The sequence below is a fragment of the Marmota marmota genome, unplaced genomic scaffold (genome assembly GCF_001458135.2).
Source record: "Marmota marmota marmota unplaced genomic scaffold, marMar, whole genome shotgun sequence".
NCBI classification, from domain to species: Eukaryota; Metazoa; Chordata; class Mammalia; order Rodentia; family Sciuridae; genus Marmota; species Marmota marmota.
The window spans coordinates 5,388,601-5,407,677 of NW_026000185.1; the positions used below are offsets into that span (position 1 = coordinate 5,388,601).

The 19,077-nt window shown below is 53.1% G+C and overlaps 2 protein-coding genes across 5 annotated transcripts in view; one reads left to right on the top strand and one right to left on the bottom strand.

Moving 5' to 3' along the window:
- Window positions 1–19,077, top strand: part of Coro7 (coronin 7) — a 55,939-nt gene that overhangs the window by 16,488 nt on the left and 20,374 nt on the right. For all 4 annotated transcript variants that reach the window (XR_007342613.1, XM_048789235.1, XM_048789233.1 and 1 more), the window contains 3 exons: window positions 3,280–3,330; window positions 10,247–10,333; window positions 10,812–10,894. Coding sequence is in view for 3 of the 4 variants with exons in the window: in XM_048789235.1 (XP_048645192.1) it covers window positions 3,280–3,330; window positions 10,247–10,333; window positions 10,812–10,894 (221 nt within the window). In the remaining variant the exon portion in view is untranslated. The remainder of the gene's footprint in view (window positions 1–3,279; window positions 3,331–10,246; window positions 10,334–10,811; window positions 10,895–19,077) is intronic.
- Vasn (vasorin) overlaps window positions 15,124–19,077 on the bottom strand; it is an 11,098-nt gene continuing 7,144 nt past the window's right edge. Inside the window, exon 2 of the mRNA XM_015490791.2 lies at window positions 15,124–17,763. Coding sequence (XP_015346277.1) covers window positions 15,730–17,754 — 2,025 coding nt within the window. The 5' untranslated portion in view covers window positions 17,755–17,763 and the 3' untranslated portion in view covers window positions 15,124–15,729. The remainder of the gene's footprint in view (window positions 17,764–19,077) is intronic.

The window sequence follows — 19,077 nt, forward strand, 5'->3', positions numbered from 1 at the left end:
GCCCAGCAAAGATCTCAGCCTTTTTAATTTTATTTTGAGGCAGTCTCTCTAAGTTGCCCAAGCTGATCTCCAATTTGCCATGCTCCCACCTTGGCCTCTGAGTCACTGGGGTACCAGAAGTTTGCTCCCACCCAATTCATGGTTGAACCTTTAGTGTTCTCCTGATGTTATAGGCATAAATTATTTTTTTTAAATTGTCAGTGGACCTTTACTTTGTTTATTGATTTATTTTTTTTTTAATATTTATTTTTTAGTTGTAGTTGGACACAACACCTTTATTTCACTTGTTTGTTTGTTTTTATGTGGTGCTGAGGATCGAACCCAGGGTCTCGCATGTGTGAGGCGAGCGCTCTACCGCTGAGCCACAACCCCAGCCCTTATTGATTTATTTATATGTGGTGCTGAGAATTGAATCAGTGCCTCCCACATTCGAGGCAAGTGCTCTACCACTGAGCCACAACCCTAGCCCTAGGTATAAATTATCTGAAACAGGTATTTTGCAAATATTTTCTTGAGTCTATGGCTTTGAGTTTTGATCTTTCATTCTCTTGACAATGTCACAAAGCAGAAAAACAAATTTTCAGTATTTTTTCCCCAGTGTTGGTGATCAAACCCAGGGTTTTGCACTTGCCAGGCAATCACTACACTGAGCAACAGCCCAGCCCAGAAATTTTCAATTTTAATGAAGTCCAATTTGTGAGATTTTTCTCCCATGATCATACCTAAAAAGTCATTGCTGTATCCAAGGCCACCTAGATTTTTCTTCTGTGTTATGTAACAAAGGTTTTATGGTTGCACGTTTTGTTCTTAGTTCTGTAATGCATTTTGAGTTAAACTTTTGTGAAAAAGGTAAGGTCTGTGTAGAGATTCTTTTTTCCTTTTTCCTGAGTTGTTCCAGCACCATTTGTTGAAAAGACTACCCTTTCTCCATGGTGTTGACTGGGTTCTTTTGTTTGTCGATGGACCTTTATTTTATTTTATTTTATTTATTTATTTATTTATTTATTTATTTATTTATTTATTTATTTATTTATTTATATGCAGTGCTGGGCATGGAACCCAGTGCCTCACATATGCTAGGCGAGCACTCTACCACTGAGCCACAACCCCAGCCCTTGATTGGTTTTTGTCAAAGATCAGTAGACTGTATTTGGGGGGATCTTTTCCAGGCTCCCTTGTCTGCTCCATCAATTTGTTTCTCTTTTTAGTAAAATTGGGTTTGTTCTCCTTTATTATTGTGTTGATTATTCTGGGTCTTTAGCTTCTTCATGAGAATATAGAATCAGTTTGTCGATATTCACACAGCAACTTCTGGAACTTTGATTAGAATTGTTGTGTGGACTCTGTAGATCAAAGGTGGAAAGAACAGATCTCTCTATGACACTAAGTCTTCATATCCATTCATTTCTTTGATCTTCCTTCTTTTTTTTTAAACGCACTTTTTTAATATTTATTTTTTAGTTTTAGGTGGACACAATATCTTTATTTTTTATTTTTTTGAGAAGTTTTTAAATATTAATTTTTTTTTTTTAGTTTTCGGCGGACACAACATCTTTGTTTCTATGTGGTGCTGAAGATTGAACCCAGGCCGCACGCATGCCAGGCGAGCTCGCTACCGCTTGAGCCACATCCCCAGCCCAATATCTTTATTTTTTTATTTTTATGTGGTGTTGAGGATCGAACCTAGCACCCCAGCACCCCACACATGCCAGGCGAGCGCGCTACCACTTGAGCCACATCCCCAGCGCCTTAAACGCACTTTAAAAAAATATGTTTTATTAGTTATTGAAGGACCTGTATTTATTTATTTGCTCATATGTGGTGCTGAGAATTGAACCCAGTGCCTCACACATGCTGGGCAAGAGCTCTACCACTGAGCCACAACCCAACCCTTTCCTTCCTTTCTCAATCTCTCTCTCATAGTAGAGATGGAATCTAGGAGCACCTTCCACTGAGCTGCATCCCCAGTCCTGTTATTTATTTATTTTTTCAGATTTTGAGATAGATCTTGCTACACTGCCCAGGCTGACCTTGATCTTGAAATCCTTCTGACTCAGCCTTCTGAGTTGCTGGGATTATAGGTGTATGCCACTGTGCCCAGCCTTCTGCAGTTTTTTCCATCAGAGTTTTGTAGATTTTCTCATATTTTGTCAATACATATTTTGTTAGATTTATAAGTGAACATTTCAACTTTTTGAATCTGATGCAAGTGGTAATGTTTTTAATTTTAAATTACAGTTGTTTATTTTTTATAATATGAAAATAGGAATCTCTGAAACAGAAGTAGAGCTGCACTCAGACATAAAAATGACCTGCTGATGAGCCCCCACTGCCCCACCCCTGGTATCCAGCATTGACACCCTTGCCTATGTTGGTCAGGACCTTCATCCTTGCCCAGAGAATATCCCAAACATATGGGAACGTGGTCACACAAATAGAGATTTTTGTTTATTTTTGACCACAGTAGAATCATAGTGTGCCATGTTATTCTGCAACTTCCTTTTTGCACTTAACAATTTATTATGGACAGTTATGGCCAAGGCTATAAATAGTGGACACAGAGTCTGCCCTTTCTATGCACAGTTCTTTTTTTCTTTTCTTTTTGTGGTGCTAGAAGTTGAGGGGGCCTCGTGCATGCTAGACAAGCACCCTACCACTGAACAGTATCCTCAGCCCTCTGCCCCAGTTGTCTATGTATATACACTTGGGTACACGTACAGATACACAGATTATTCCACAAAAATGACTTGAATGAGGTCTGGGAGTTTTATTTCAGTAGAGTTCTTTCTTCTTTTTTTGTTCATCTCTGCTCTCAGGTAGTATGGGTCAGTAACTAAGCTGGGTGGACTGTTAGAAGGTGTTAGCTCCATTTTCTGATTGGAAGTTCAGAAATGCCATCATCCGAGGAGCCAGGACGCCTTGCGCAGGGCTGGACATGCCTGCAGAAGCCTCCTGCTGGTTCTGGGTCTGCATTCTCCTTTTCAAGGGTCCTATTGATGGCACCACTCCATAAAGTCATTGGGGAGACAGGAGAGGGCATGCCTGTGACATGCCTGGTTCATAGTAGGTGCTCAGGAAGGTGAGCGGTTGCCCCCACCAAATGTGGTCTTCTGGGGGAAGTGAGCAGGAAGCAGGACCGGTCCATGCCAAAGGAGGAACTGGGTTGGAGCATGTAATGCCAGCCCTGGGTACAGAGGCAGGGGCCAATCAGAATCTGGAGTGAAGAAACGGGCTGACTCTAATAGTATATTTTCTGTTTCCTCTTCTTTGCTTTTGCAGGACAAGCAGCTAAGGATCTTCGACCCCAGAGCCAAACCTGAGGCCTCTCAGGTGAGTTGTAGGGGTGGTGGGGTGGGTGGACACCTCCATGCAGGATGAGGACCCAGAGGTTGCAGCAGGTGGAGGAGGGCGGGCAGGTTCCTGGTGCAGAGACCATGGGCAGTGGCTGCTGCTGGTAGAGCTCTTCCTGGAAAGCCAGTTCTGGGTCCTGGGAGGGCCTGGCTTTGATCACAGGGTGGGAGCAGCCTGGCTGCTCATAGGCAGGCGGAGGAGGTATCCTGTGGCTTCAGGAAGGTAATTTGAGATTCCAGTTTCCTTCTTTCCTTTGTGACCCTCACCCCCCCACACACACACACACTCTCCTTCCCTGGCATGGTCAGAAGAGACCAGCAGAGAGTATCCCCCAAGTCTCCCACCCTCTGTGCTCCTCAGGCCTCACAGAGACCCCTGGGGTAGGGAGGGCCTATCAGACCTACAGGACTGAGGGTTTCTGCATGTTTTGGTTGCACATGTTTCTGCAAGTGTATATTGCATGGGGGCACATGTGGCCATTTGCATTCCACATAAGGAGGCTGGGACCTGGGTTCGTGCAGCAGACACAGAGTCATTGGGGAGTCATTAATTTATCCACCAGACCTAGAGGCAGCAGCCAGTGAGCCAGATACAGTGGCCCTGCCCTAGGTAGTACTGGGGGCTTCTCTTTGGGAGTGGATTAGTGCTTTCTGAGCAACTGACATTGGAGCTTCAGCCTAAGTTTCATTTCACCAGGGTGACATGCACAGATGGCCTGAGGTAGGATGAACTTGTCCCAGAAGTCTGCTGAGGGACCCAGAGGGGAGGCAGGCCATGTGAAGAGCCTGTCCCCTGGGCTTTGGAAAGCCCCTAGAGTGTTTTAGCAGGAAGTGAGATGAGTGGATTTACTCCCCGCCCCATAATTTTGTATGGTGCATTATAATTATACATAATGATGGGATTTATTATTACATATTCACACATGCATATACTATAAGAATATAATTTGGGGCTGGAGCTATAGCTCAGTAGCAGAGCACTTGCCTTGCATGTGTGAGGCACTGGGTTCAGTCCTCAGCACCATAAAAAAATAAGCAAATAAAATAAAGACATACTATCCATTAAAAAAAAATATATATATATATATATATATAAATAAAATTTGGCCAATATCGTTCCCATTATTTCCCTTTCTTCCCCCTCCTCCCCTGGTCCCTGTTCTCTAGTAGTCCCCCTTCAGTTTTCATGAGATCCCCCACCTTTCTTTTCCTTTTTTTCTTTCTACCTTCTGCACATAAGAGAAAACATATGACCCTTGACCTTTGACTTTTTGCATTTAGTTTATTTTACTTAACATAATGTTCTTAAGTTCCATCCATTTTCCTGCAAATAACCTAATTTCATTGGATTTAAATTTCTGATTTCCAATTTGTGATCCTCCTGCCTTAGCCTCTTAAGTAGGTGGGAATTTTCTAGAAACTGAAGTCTTCTCCCTCAGGGAGATGAAGTGTAGGGTCCTATTGCCAGCTCTGGGGAGACGCACCCTAGCAAAGATACACACCCATCCACACCCTCTCCCCATTTCAAGGGCTTAATGCCCACCTAGGGCCAAGAGTAGATCATCAGCTCAAACCTGGTAGCCTGAAATTTGAGTTTTTTGGGAGCCAAGATGGTACAGTCAGTTCCATTCTGGCTGAAGACAGAAAGGAAGCCCTATCTGACAGGTGAATTGAGATGAAAAGTAGTTTGGTTACATCCCGCCTGTGCATCCTGGAGGGGCTACCTGGCCTCCTCCTCCCAAGAGGACATTTGAGTCTCAGAGAAGTGTGGGTGTGGACAATAGGCCTCACCTGGTAGTTTTCCTTAACTCACCTCTAAGCCTTTACCCAGAAAGGGGTCCAGGCTCTACTTGGAGGATAAACTGAATCCCCCCTTTCCCAGGTCGCCCTCTGCCCAGGGCCTCAGATGCTTGGCCTGGAGTGCCTGCACTCCTACCCGCTGGGCATGCCATGCCCAGCCTCTGGGCCAACGCTGGAGTGATTCTTCCTTCTCTCCCCTCCACGCTACCTCCTTCCAGCCCCCGCCCTTCCTCCAGCAGGGCTGAGTGGGGGCTGAGGTGGAGCTGGAGTGGCTGCTGGCCAAGGGAGTCTGATTCCTAGTGGGTGAAGGTCTGTGCCTGGAGGAGCCTCTGAAGGGGCTGCAGCCAGGAGATCTGGGAGGAGCGAGGGCGGCTCCCTGACTGCAGAGACTGTGCCTGGCGCCTCGGCCCTGGTGGTGCCTTGCGGGGGCAGTGGGCCTGGAATGCCGTCCTCCGCCTGGCCCTGCCCCCCACTTCCGCCCAGGGCATCTGGCCCACACCTGGCTTCTATTAAGAAAACCACTGCTGGCGGCAGGGGTGGGCGTGAGCCAAGGGGCCAGCTTCGGGGAAGTCCTTCTAGGAGCACCTTCTCTGAGGGGACACGGCTGGGGCTCCTGGAGGATAGCATCCTCCTCCATCCCATTTCTTCCCCTCACTATTCTCGGAGCCTGAAGGATGTGCTATGCAGGGACGAGTCCTCCCTTCACTGTCTGGACCCTGCTTTGGGCCACCTGAGCTTAAAGCAGAAACCTTTGGGTGCCTCCTTCCTATTTACATCCCTGTTTTGTTTTTACTTTTTATTTTCATGTATGTATAACATGTATTTTTAAATTTGTTCTTATTAGTTACACATGATAGAATGTATTTTGACATACACGTATGGAGTATAACATTCTTCTGGTTGTACGTGATGTATAATTATATTGGTCGTGTAATCATACGTGTGCAATGATAGTAATGTCTGATTCATTCTACTGTCTTTCTTATTTCCATTCTTCCTCCCTTCCCTTCATTCTCCTTTGTTTAATCCAAAGTACTTCTATTTTTCCCTATTGCCCCCTTATTGTGAGTTAGCATCTGTATATCAGAGAAAACATTTGGCCTTGGCTTTTTGAGTTTGGCTTATTTCTCATGATAGTCTCCAGTTCCTTCCATTTACCAGCAAATGCAATGATTTCATTCATCATTATGACAGAGTAATATTCCATTATGTATGTATACCACATTTTCTTTATTCTGTATGCATGTATTTTGTTTTGTATTTTTCAGTGCCAAGGATTGAACCCATGGCTTTCCTCTTGCTTGGCAAGTTCTCTACTACTGGACTTTTCCCCAGCCTTTTTTATTTTTTATTTTGAGATAGGGTCTTGCTAAGTTGTTCAGGCTGATTTCCAATTTGTGATCCTCTTGCCTTAGTCTCTTAAGTAGGTGGGATTATAGGTGTATACCAACACAGTCTAACACAGTCTGCTCTATATCTTTTCGAGATGTGGTCTCCTTTTGCTGTCCAGAGTGACCTTGAATGCCTAAGCTCAGGCATCTTTTTGCCTCATCCTGGGACTACAGGTGCATACCACTGTGTCTGGCTTCCTCCTTTGTTTTTCGATTATGTTTATGACCACTGTAGGACTTCCACCCTGATAGCCCCCCTAGAAAGTTGGCTCTTTGGATCTTTCTGAAGTCCAAGCTAGGATACCAGGGATCAGGATGTTTCTTTCACTGCTCCAGGGCCACGAGTAGAAGAGCCAGGCCTGTTCTATCTGAGCCCCCAGGCCCCTTCTGCTGCTCCTTCATTGAACCAAAGCCCTGGATGGGGGTTGGTGAAGCCCTGAAGTCTTGACTGTCTCAGGGAAGCAGCACGCTGAGGCTGGGAGATGCTTGGGGAGCAGTGAGGCCTCAAGATCCTCCTTAGGGACAGAAAGGGGCCCAGGATGAGCCATCTGACCTCTCTTTAGTGGGGGAGTATGTGCCTCCTGACCACCCCATATGACAAAGCCTGGGGGGCTGAGCATCTGGAACCCAGCACTGAGCCTGGCTCAGGTGAGGGTCTTACCACTGGAAAAAGTCTCCTTGCCCTAGGAAGGAGCCCAGGGCTTCCTGATGAGCAGCCCTGCCCCACACCGTTGTCATGGTAATCCAGAGGGGCTTTGGTTTCATTGCAGTGGAATGCTGGGTATGCACACACACACACCCACACTCACTGGATGGGCTGGTGCTGCCTGCCTGGCTGCACCTCCTCCTCTCCTCTTCCTGAGGCCAGGTAGCAGGGACTTTGGACCAGAGACTGAGGGGCAGTGAAGCCCTTCTCCATGAGCAGATACCCTGTTGCCTGTGGGGACAAAGGCCACCCCCAGGAGGACCTGCAGCCTCTTTGCTTCTAGGAGGGAACCTCCAGCCTGGCCTCTTGCGCCAGGGTAATAGGATGCCTGGGGCCCAGCTGCAGCCTTCCCGGGGGCCCAGGAGATTGAGATGCTGAGGGCTCAGAGGCAGGGCTTCTCTTTTGCGAGTCTCTCTGAGGTCAGCAAAGAACTTTCTATTTTTGAGATTGGAAATCACTCTAGTGATCTGGGGTTAGAGGTGGCTGCTGACTTTCTTCCCAACCCATGTGGCTTCCTGTGGCCCCTGGGCCAACAGCTAGGTGCACCCATAATGGGGAGTGGCTTTCCGAGTACTTTTGCAGGCCTTACTGCTGTGTGCCTGGAGACCTGGTGCCCTACCCAGGGTGAGCTGATCCAGGATGCTTGCTGGAAGCCAGAGGGCTTCTGGGGTCGTCTTGGGCTCCCCTAGCCCTCTCTCTGCTGCATTGCAAGTCTCTTCACCCCCGGTCTCATGTCCTCATGCGGAGTGAGATCATGGGACCAGCTCACAGGACTGGAGGCTCAGGTAGCCTCCAGCTGCATTGCTAGGTGACTGGGGAGAGGGCTTGCTTTCTCTAGGTCCTGGTTTCTGCACCTGTGAACAGAAGGTAGAAGATGCAGGCCAAAGTGCATTTCGCCTCAGCTGTGCCTCTGAATGAGAAATGCTTGGTGACAGCCTGGCCCTGCCTCACTCACCCACCTGTTGCCTGCACCATCCTCTCTGCTTCCATCTCCTGCTGTGTAGGTGTTAGTTCTGCTGTCTACCTCACACCTCTTTGCTCAAATGTTACTTTATAATGACTTCAGTTACACTCTGATTGTACACTGTTATCATCTTTAAAAATAGAGCATTTGAGGCTGAGTGTGGTGGTGCATTCTTGTAAGCCCATCTATTCAGGAGGCTGAGGCAGCAGGATCACAAGATTGAGGCCAGCCTCCATAACCCTGTCTCAAAATAAAATAATGGCCAGGGATGTAGCTTTGTGGTGGGCCACTTGCCTAGCATGCATGAGGCCCTCTATTCAATCCCTGGTACCCCACCTCATTTGATATGTGGCAGATTCTCCTGTGTTAATGTTCCTTGTGGCAGTCCTCCAAAGGAGGTCCTGCTATGGTAGTTTTTACAGACAGGGAAACTGAGGCACTGACTTTGTGACTCATTCTGGGATAGGGCCCTTGGGCAGGTCTGGGGATTCATTCAGGCAGTCTGTCTCAGGTTGTGCCCTCACTTCCACTTGGCTGCTTTGTGGCGCTTACAGTGATGTTGAAGGCATAGTTATTTCCATTTGGTCTGGTCTGCCTCCCAGTGTAGATATTCCGTGGGCTTGGGGACCTTGTCCATTCTGTTCACTGTGTCTCCAGCTCCTGGCACATTGTGTGGCTTGGATAATTGTATTATGAAAGAACAAATGAAGGAGCAGCTTGATTTCACTCACATTCTTGGTCCTCTGAGGACTGCCCACCCCCACTGCTGGCTTCCAGCTTGGTCCTTGGCCTGAGGGAGGCCTCACATGTTTGTTGAATGAATGAATCATGTGCAGACCAGTTGGAACCATCCGGTTGGCTTCTTACATAGGGATATTTGTACACTGATGAGAAGACAGGAGCCCAAATGACACTTCTCACCTATTCTGGGTGTCAGGGGCCTGACCCTCTTCCTGACCTGAACCCCTCTTAGGTCAGGGAGAGGGGCGTGGGGCCCTGGTTCTCAGGCTCCAGCCCTGACTTCCTGTGCTGCTGTGGCTGGGTGGGAAGGGAGCAGTGAGAAAAGCCCCTGGAACCAACGGGTGGGGGAGTGTTTCCAGGTCTCCCACGCTGGGGTCGCCTCTGTAGGCTGAGGAGGGGGCCCTGGGCCAGCTCCTCGCTGGCTGCTTCCCTCCCTCATTCATTCCCAAGGAGATCGTGGGAAGCTTGGAGGAGGCTGGCCATGGTTGGGGTGAGCTATTTTTGGTAACAGGGTCCTTGTCTCAGGCTCCAGGGGCCAGGGTGACTGGGAGAGAGCTGTTTGCATTTCCTCTGGCCCCCTCAGCCTCCCCCCCACCAGGGCCCAGAGGGACAAGGCTGCCTGCCCGGGATGTGAACTTCTCTCTCCTTCCTGGGGGCCTTGAGCCTTCCTGCCGGCAGCTCTAGCACCGTGGGAGGCCACGAGGGGCACTGCACTGCCCTCTCTAGGACTTCCCCAGAACTTGGCCCTAGGCCTGCCCTCTGGCCCGCTGGCAGCTTCCAGAGGCAGTGGTAATCCTGCTAATCCTGCGATTTGCACAGTGCTTTGCTGAGGGCAGCGTGGGTACCATGAGCCCTGTTTACAAGAGAAAAATGAGATTTTGAGAGGGTGTGGGGTCCCCAGGGTCATATGGCTCAGGGGTGTGGGCAGGGTAAGGGATGGGGTCTCAGCCTCTTTTAGGCACCTGCTTTTAGTCCAGCCCTCCCAGGAGGTGAGGCATCCACCAGGGCCTATTGACACAGCTGTCCTGGTGGGGTTGGAAGTGGGCTTTGTCCTGTGTGTATGAGGTCTCTTTTGGCTTAGATCAGCCATAGGAAATTCCAAAGTAAAGACCAGTCTGTCCCTCTGTGGGTGCTCAGATGGGTGGGTAGCAGAACTACCCTAGTTGAGGCCCACTCCACATCTCCACCCCTTGTCTAGGGCTCCAGGGGCCAGTACAACTAGGAGAGAGCTGTGTGCATCTCCTCTGGCCCCCAAGGGGCCCTGATGGCTCAGCCCTGGTTTTGCATCCTATAGAGCACAAAGGCCCACGAGAACAGCAGGGACAGCCGGCTGGCATGGACGGGTACGCAAGAGCACCTCGTGTCCACAGGACTCAACCAGGTAGGGACTTCTCCAGCGTGAGCAGGGCACTGTCACGTAAGTCCTAATCTAAAGGACTAGGGATTGTCTAGTCCTTTAGACTCCTGACCTAGGAAGGTGGGGTAAGGCTGGTGGGAGGTAGGGAGCTGATGTCCAGTTCCAGGCCTGTCCATATACGGCCTGCCTCTGCAGCTGGGTCTCAGAGCCCCAGGGGACTGAGGGCTGTGGAAAACTGGTGAATTCCATTTGCAATAGCTAAGCCTGACCCTGGGAGCTTTGGTGGCCCCACAGGGACCAGAGTCCATGGAGGGAACCGCCCCTGTCCTTTGTCACCTAGGGGTTGTTAAAGGAGCAGGACATGGAAACCCAGACCCTTTCTCCTGGCATGTCTTCCCCCTGCTCTGCCTTGTACCAGGCATACCCTCAGGTATTGGGTTTCAGGAGGCCCTGAGGTAGGCAGGCCAGGACCCTCTGAGCCTCTCTCTGGCCCTCCCCACAGATGCGTGAGCAAGAAGTGAAGCTGTGGGACACCCGTTTCTTCTCCAGTGCACTGGCCTCCCTCACCCTGGACACCTCACCTGGGTAGGAACTGCAACAAGTTGGGGGGGCTAGGACCAAAGGACCAGATGAGTGCTGAGTCTGGGTCTGGTGCATTAGTCATTGGTAAGGGTCCTTAATCCAGCTTGGCAGTGAGTCAGGCTGGTCACCTGTTACCTGGCTGCAGGTGCCTGACCTGGGCTACAAGGTCTATGTAAAAGACTGCTCTCCAGGAGCCCCAGGTTTCAACAGCAGGGGCACTGAGGTAACCTCCAGTTAGCCAGTGAGCCTGACCTGCCCTGGTAGACCCTGGTGGCAGAGTGGGTGCTGGGTCATGGGGTATGGCCTAGGGCTCACAGGTGTATTTTGACATTTGGGAAGGGGATTGTGACCTGGAAGATGCACTTGATTTTGCTGAGGATATTTGTGGGACTGAGGACCCTGGGAGACCTACAGGAAGATAGTTATGGGATGGACAGGTAGAGATGTTGGGAGAGATGAGCAGATTTAGAGGGGCCAGTGGCAGATAGGAGTGGGCTTGGATTCCACTGAGGTTTATGACATTCAGTCAGCACTTGCTACACGGCTGTCCCTGTCCGTCCCCAAGTGGGGCTGGTGCCCAGGAAGCATGGGGGAGGTCCAAATACACCAATACACCTTTCCTTCCATCCCCACCAGAAGTATATGGAGGAAGGTTTGTGGAAACCCTGGTGGGGTCCCCAACCAGGCCGGCAGCTTTGTGCAGAGATGGCATTGGTCCACAGTGGCAGAGAGCCAGCCATCAGGAGGTCTGCAATGAGCACTTACAAGGGAGCAGTCGTTTAGTCTGCACGACCACCCACATTATAGCTGAGGAAACCGAGGCTTGGGAAGGTTCACACTTAGCCAAGCAAGGATATGGGGGGAAGGGGCAAGGACTTGGTCCCTGTCCCAAAGCTCCAGCTGTGACTCATGGAGGGGCTGGCTTGTGCTCTTCCAGGCAAGGGGATTGTGGACTGCTAGAGTTAGGAAAGAACCTTCTTATATTAAAAAAACTGAGTCACGGAGGGACAGAGACCAGGAGCAGCAAGGGCAATGTGTCTCCTTTGGATCTTCTAGAAGAGCCCTTGGCCAAGTGTTCCCTAGCTGAGAGTGCTTCCTAAAGAAGGGGGCTTGGTCAGGAAGACAGAGACCTTCCATCCCATCCTCTCACACCTAGGGAGAGGGAGACTGGGACGCTGTTGGCATGGGCAGTTTTACAGGTGAGGAAGGCAAGGCTGAGTGAAACTCAGGACTTTCTTCAGCCTCCTGCTGCTCTAGGCCTGGGGGACAGGGGGTTCAGGAAGGAAGTCAGCAGAGCCCAGCCTGCCCTGGAGGAACTGGAACAGCTGGGCCATGGGGTCCTACACCCATCATCTGTTCCACGTACCCACCCCAGCCCTGAGATTGCCTTGGTGCTGCCCTGGCATCTTGTCCTCCAGACTTTCCCAGACCGTTGGCCCCTTCCCTGCAGGCCCCCAGCAGAGGCGTTGTGGGTGTGAAGGGACCCAGCATCGGCAATCAAGTGCTCACCCGCCCACTGCTTCCTGCCTTCCAGACCCTGCCCTCAGTGATAGGTCCTCCATCCCCTGCAGAGCAACTCCCACCCAGCCCCAGCATGGCCCCTGGAAGTTAACGATGCTCAGACCCCACGGTGCCACTGGCCAAGGCTGACCCTGTAATTACAGCAGTTAAGAATAGCCTGGAAGGACCAGCAAGGACTGGAGCTTCTCAAATCACTCCCAGATGGGTGTCCAGGCCAGTATCTTGCCCCTCCGTCCCCAGCCCTGGCCCTGCCAGAACCCTTAGCAAAAGAGCTGGCACTCTCAAGCTAATGGATGCCAGGGACGCATGCCAGCCTCTAAACTGAGAGGCGGTGGGTCCCCTGCTCCCATGCACCCTGGAAGCCAGAGCCCCCCGCTGACTGGAGATGGAAAGTGCACAGGGCGTCAGCTGTGGGCACAGCTGCAGGGAGGCTGGCAGCGGTGTGCACTCAGCTGCCCTCAGTTTCTTCTGTTTTACAGATTTTCCATCTTGGTTTGGGCAGAACAGTGTGTGCTCTTAAGAGTTATAGGAGCCAGGGGTCAGGCATTCACCTCACTTCCTCCTCCCCTCGGGCGGGAGGGGCTCTATTGTGGTTCCCATCTCTGTCCTTCCTGCCATTTGTGGAGCGTCTTCACTGGAGCATGCCACAGTGGGAATAGTTGGGTGTACTGGGAAGCAGGCCAACCTCGGGCCGTGTGAAAGGCTGGCGGGAGGGGCAGGTACCTGGCACTTTTTGTATGTAAGGCAGGCCTCATGCTTTGTGCCGGGTGGAGATGGGGGATATGAGAGGGACCAGCAGAGCTCAGTGTTCAAGAAGCAGCTTTTCCCTGGTCCAGGAGACATGCTTTTGGGTGTGAAATGGGAGGGGGTATGAGTGTGAGGGATCTGGAGGAACCTATGCTCTATCCCCTATAGCAGCAGGGGTCATGGCCACCGAATCTTCCCCTGTGGCTGGCAGCCCCAGCTGGGCCAGGGAGCAGGCGGTGGGCTCATCCTGTTTGGCTGTGAGCAAGCTGCTGCTTCATCTGCCTGAGGTGCCAGGGACAGAAGCAGAGCCCATGCAGCCCAAATGAAACTACACTTGTGGCAGGAAGGACCCAGAATAGGGGGCTGGCATGTTCCCATGGCTGCCCCTGGTCCCTGGCTTAAAGCCACCCTGGGTGAGGTCTGTACCTTTCCTGGGCCCTGCCACCCCACCCAGCCAGTCCCACGGGCCAGGTTTGCTTTGCAGTGGAAACATTTCCTTAGCAGCTGCCGTACTCAGCAGCGGCCCACAGGCCCACAAAGGTGCCTCTGATGGGGCTGCTGAGGGCAGCCGCCTCGCCATGGCTGCTTCCTAATGGAGCCCAGGCCTACAGGAAATCCACCTGGGCTGCTGCTACCGCCACTGCTGCCTTAGGAAGAAGGGCCCCACCCAGGCCCACAGCCACCTCCTCTGCCACATGACTTACACCGCCTGCCTCCTCCTCCGAGTGCCAGAGCCCTCAGCAGCCACTAATTGAATCCAGAGCCTCGCGTGGCCAGGCCCGACTCTATGTTGACATCAACACCCCAAGCCTCTGGGCCTGGCTGTGCTTCCTTCTTACTGCTGGGGTGAGGCTAGGGACCAGGGCTGTGACCTGTGGGTGGACACTGTGTGGGGCCTCTGGGAGGCTTGCTCCAGCTTTTGCTGGGCTCCTCACTGCCCTGGGACCCACTGCCCCTCGCCCTCTGAGGGTAACAGGAAGAGATGGTGTACATCCGTCACTGTCCCCAAGCTGCCTTGGGGACAAGGCAAACCTGGCCTGTGGGACTGGCTGGGGTGGGGTGGCAGGGCCCAGGAAAGGTACAGACCTCACTCAGGGTGGCTTGGGACCCACTGCCCCTCACCCTCTGAGGGTAACAGGAAGAGATGGTGTACATCCGTCACTCTCCCAAACCCAGTCCGTGCTACAGCTCTCCTACACATCCCTGGCTCTGCCCCCATCTCAACCTGCAGTTTTGGGGGTTCTAGAGTAGCTGAGTACATCCCCAGTGCAGGGAGCAAAGGGACCCCATGGAGCCACCAAGCCTAGTGCCATCTGTAAGCCAGACGGCCCTTTCGGCCCTGTCTGACCTGCTCCTAACAGCTCTGGCTGGCCCCCTCCCTCTGCACCCATCAGGATTCTGGCCTTGGCTATCCACCCTCCCTCTACCCGTACCAAAACCCTCTTCACAGCTGGATCAGAGGGCAGAACAGGACTTCCCAGAAGAGCCTGTGGGACTGTGGGGAGGAGCTGGGGCCACACATACCACCTGGTCTCAGGACCAGACAGCCATGAGACCTGGAATAAGACAGCTTAAGGCACCCCCTCCCTGGAGGTCAGTTGGTGAACTGCCCATGAGACCTGCCCCTGAGCAGGGGATGACCTCCCCTGGGTCTCTCTGGGCCCCATATCTGCCACAAGCATCTCTCAGACTCAGGCACTATAGTTCCTGCTGGCAGAAAACTGGATCTGGCTAGGGTGAGGCTGCTCTAACTGGTCCCCCTTTCCCAAAGACAGGTGGCCCTATCCCTGCCTGGGTCTCACTTCACTCCTGGCCGGGCTGCCCTTCTGGCAAGACCCTCTGTGGCAGCCCTTGAAGCCCAGACCTGATGCCCTGTGGGAGATGTCTGCAGCCTCCCACAGAGGCTAGCCTTCCCATCCTCCCTGAACCCAACCTGTGTATCCCAGGCCAAGCCTGAGAAGCACTTACTTCATTTTGTCTTTTATTTTTTACAAAAGGCCTTCATATCATCGTTTATCTTATAAAAACCAAAGTCCTTGTCTCTGAGTTTGAAAAACATTTTCCCAGCATAAATGGGAAAGGATTGCTTATAAATACACTTTAAAAAATGAAACAACAGAAGCAAGTCCACATGTTCCCAGAGCACCTTCCTTTCCAGTTTCCTGTGTTCCTGTGCTTCTGGGGCCGAGGCTGGGGCCACAGGGCCCATCCCCACCCATGTTCTTTCTGGGGGCTTCCTTCACTGGCCCCCAGTCTCCTTGGGTTGGGTGAGCCCAGCAGGGCCCCAGCCGCATTACCAGCACACGGCAGAGCCTGCCAGGCCCCAGGATTGCACATTGAATAGGTGGGGCAGATGCCAACCTTATAAGCACTCAGGCTAGGGGGCTGTCAAAGCTCATTACCTGGGCCACAGCAACTCACAGAAGAGATCAAGGCAGAGAGGGGCAGGGACTAGGAGTGGTCACATAGCCCTACCCAGCACATGTGTCCCCGGGATATGCACTGAGAACTTTCTTGTGTGGCAGCAGAGGGTGCTGGCTGAGAACTCGGCCCATGGCTCTCCCTGAGGCTTAGATATAGGGTTTTGCAGGGAGGGCACCTTGGAGGCTGGGCCCTGGGTAGCCCATGAGCAGCACCTCGCACTCAGGCCCACCTGGCAGGGCCTCCCCAGCACCCTCAGTTGCCTTGGGGCCTGGCTCCAAAGGGGCCTTGACACCTTCTAGCTCCAGGGGCCCTGCCCCTGGTCCCACCTGGCCCTTGCCCTGAGCCATGGCTGCTGCCCGTCCCCTCCGCACACAGTAGGCTGCCCCTGCAGCAGCTAGCACAGCCAGGAGCACAGCAGCCAAGGCAGGTGCAATAAGAAGTGGCAGGTTGCCCTCTCGGGCCTGGGTGACTGGGGCATGGTTGGAGCGGACAGCCGGGGGTGTGCGGGCCTCCCCACAGGCCTCTCTGCCTTCAGGTACCCGCCCAGCTCCCAAGGGTGTGACGCAGATGGCGTAGGTGGCGTTGGGTCGCAGCTGGGTGACCGTGTACTCTGTGAGTGAGGCAGGAAGTCGCAGAGTCACCAGCCGCTTGTCAGGGCCTGACAGGTTGCGGTAGGTGAGGCGGAGGCTCCTGAGCTGCAGTGCGCTGCCCTGCAGGTAGCGCTGCAGTCCCACACGCAGGGAGGTGGGGCTCACTGGCTCAATGCCGAGGGGCAGGGGTTGGGGAGGCCCTGGTGTGTCAGGTGTGGGGCTGGACTGCGGCCCCTGCCCCACTCGGCTCTCACAGTACAAGCCCGTGAAGCCCACAGGGCACAGGCACTCCAGGTGCTGCCTTGGTCCTAGCTGGCAGGTGCCCCCGTTGAGGCAGGTAGATGCAGGGCAGTCCTGGGCCTGGGAAGCAGGCCCTTTGGTTGGCAGGGCAGTGGATGGTGGGCTGGGGGCCTTGGTGGCTGGCTCAGTCAGGCTCAGCCAGGTAGGAGCCAAGCTGGAAGGTAAGAGTGTGGGCTCCCCCACTACTGGTCTTGTGGTAGGGGCTGTGGCAGTGGTGGTGGTGGCTGGGCAGCCAAAGTCAGCATAGTCAAGCTCCAGGAGCAGTCGGCCAGCATTCTTTGGTGGAAAATGGCAGCGTGTCTCTTCAGGGCTGGCCAGTGTGATGTGGCTGTCACGTACCCAGGGGCCGAACCAGCTCAAGGGGCACACGCAGTTGAAGGGATTGCGGGCAGCTGCCAGGAGCCGCAGTCGGGGGAAGAGGCCTGCAAGGTCACTTGGCAAGGCCTGCAGGCTCAGGTTGCTAAGGTCCAGCTCCTGCAGGGCGGCCAGGCCAGCCAGGTCCTCAGGCCGCAGCTGGGCTATGCGGGTGTTGCCAGCCAGCCGCAGTCGTGTCAGGCCCCGCAGGACTCGGATCACAGGAGGAACGTGTTCTAGTTGGTTGTCAGACACATCCAGGTCATGCAAGTTGCGTAGGTGGCCAAAGAGCCCCTCATCCAGCTGCTGCAGCCCCAAGCCAGCCAGCCGCAGTGCCTCCACGTTGGCAGTATCCAGGATCCCGGGCTCCAGGGCCGGGAGGTGGTTGTGGCTGAGGTCAAGCAGAAGCAGGCGGGGCAGGTGCAGTGGGGGCAGTGCCCGTAGCTCGTTGTCCTGCAGCTTGAGCTCCAGGAGGCGATCTAGTGCATCGAAGGCGCCCGGCTGGATGTGGCGGATTCGGTTCTTGCCCAGGTAGAGGCGCTCAAGGCGCCGCAGACCACGGAAGGTCTCGTTAGTGATCTCACGCAGTTTGTTGGAGGTCAGATCCAGATTACTGAGGTTGGTGAGTGGTTGAAAGATGCCACCAGGCAGGCTGGTGATTTGGTTCTGTGACAAGTCCAGGAGCTGCAGGCCTGGCAAGCTGGCAAAGCTGCTTGCATCAAGCGTGGTGATGCCGTTCTCAAAGATGTACAGGCCTGCTGTGTCAGGTGGCACGTCTCGGGGCACTGTGGTCCCCTGGCGGGCAGTGCAGAAGACTGTCTGTGGCTGGTTGCACTGACAGCCAGATGGGCACCCCTGCACCCTGGGCCCTGGGACCAGCAGTAGAAGCAGCAGCAGGGGCTGTGGCAGAGGACTCCTGGAGCGCATCTTCTGTCCCTGGGAGCAAAGAAGCCATGAGTCAGGGCTGAGAGGTCAGCTACGCCAGGAAGGGCCAGAAGGGATTTCATCACTCCCCGCCCCCAAATGCAACAGAGCCCAGTGATTATGAGTCAGGTCCCCCGGCCCGGTTCCTGGCCCATCCCCATCACTCCCTTACCATGTGACCTTATCTTTTTTTTGCACTAGGGAGTGAACCCAGGGGCACTTTACCACCAAGCAACATCCCCATCTCTTTTTAGTTTTTGAGACAGTCGCTGGGGTTATAGGTGTGTTCCACTGTGCCTATCTGACCTTACAGTTATGATGTTGGCTGTTGTGAGCACTCCGTACGCTGATGTGTGCAGATGAGCACAGGGACTGAGGGCCACTGAGTACCCAGTGACCATGTACTCTTCGTCCTCCTGAACCCACATCTCCTACCTCTTCCCACCTGTGGTAGAAAAAGGGAAGATCAGGGAAGGAGAGAGAATTGTGTGTCATGGAGTGGCAGTCCTTCCCAGCAGCATCTGGGAGAGACTGGGCAGGCAGTCAGCCCAGGCGCGTAAGCAGAGAAGCTGGCTGCCCCAGGCTGCTGGCCCCTGGGCCACGTTCTTCATCCCTCCCTCCTCCAAGACCGCAGCAGGAAGACTTCACATGGAAACTATGGGATTGGTGTTTTTCCATTTGTGCAGTCAGACCTGCCCAGGACAGGGGCTGTGGGCTGCCAGGATGTGGCTAGGGGGAAAGTTCCTGGAGGAGGGGCAGGCTGGCTGCAGTCCTTGGCAGGTGTCTGCTTATCCCAGGGAAATGGGGAAGCAGGGAGCCTGCCTCTTCAGACCCATTTCCAGACCAGGACAGAACTAGAGGTAAAGGGCCCCTGAGGTCGGGTGGGGGGCACTGGTGTGAGGTGGCCACAGAGGCAATGCCAGGCTGTACTGAAGCCCCAGGTTCACTCCTCTCATGGTCCTTCAGGTCTGCTCTGGGCATGACACTGAGAATAGTGGGCAGCAGCACCCCTCAGCAGTGGCAGTGTGCAGCTACTTCAGGGGAAGCTACTCTTACCACTCCCAAAGGGACAAGAGGAAAGGGGGCCCTCAGAGGTGCCAGGAGGTCTGAGCTGTAGCCCAAGGCCTTAAGGGTCTGCCCCTGGGACAGGGTCCACACCTTCTATCTTTTTTTTTTTAGTTGTAGTTGTACACAATACTTTTTTATTTATTTGTATGTGGTGCTGAGGATCGGACCCAGGGCCCCACATATGCTAGGCAGACGCTCCACCACTGAGCTACACTCAGCCCCAATGGTATTCTTTTTTTTTTTTTTTTTTTTTTTTAA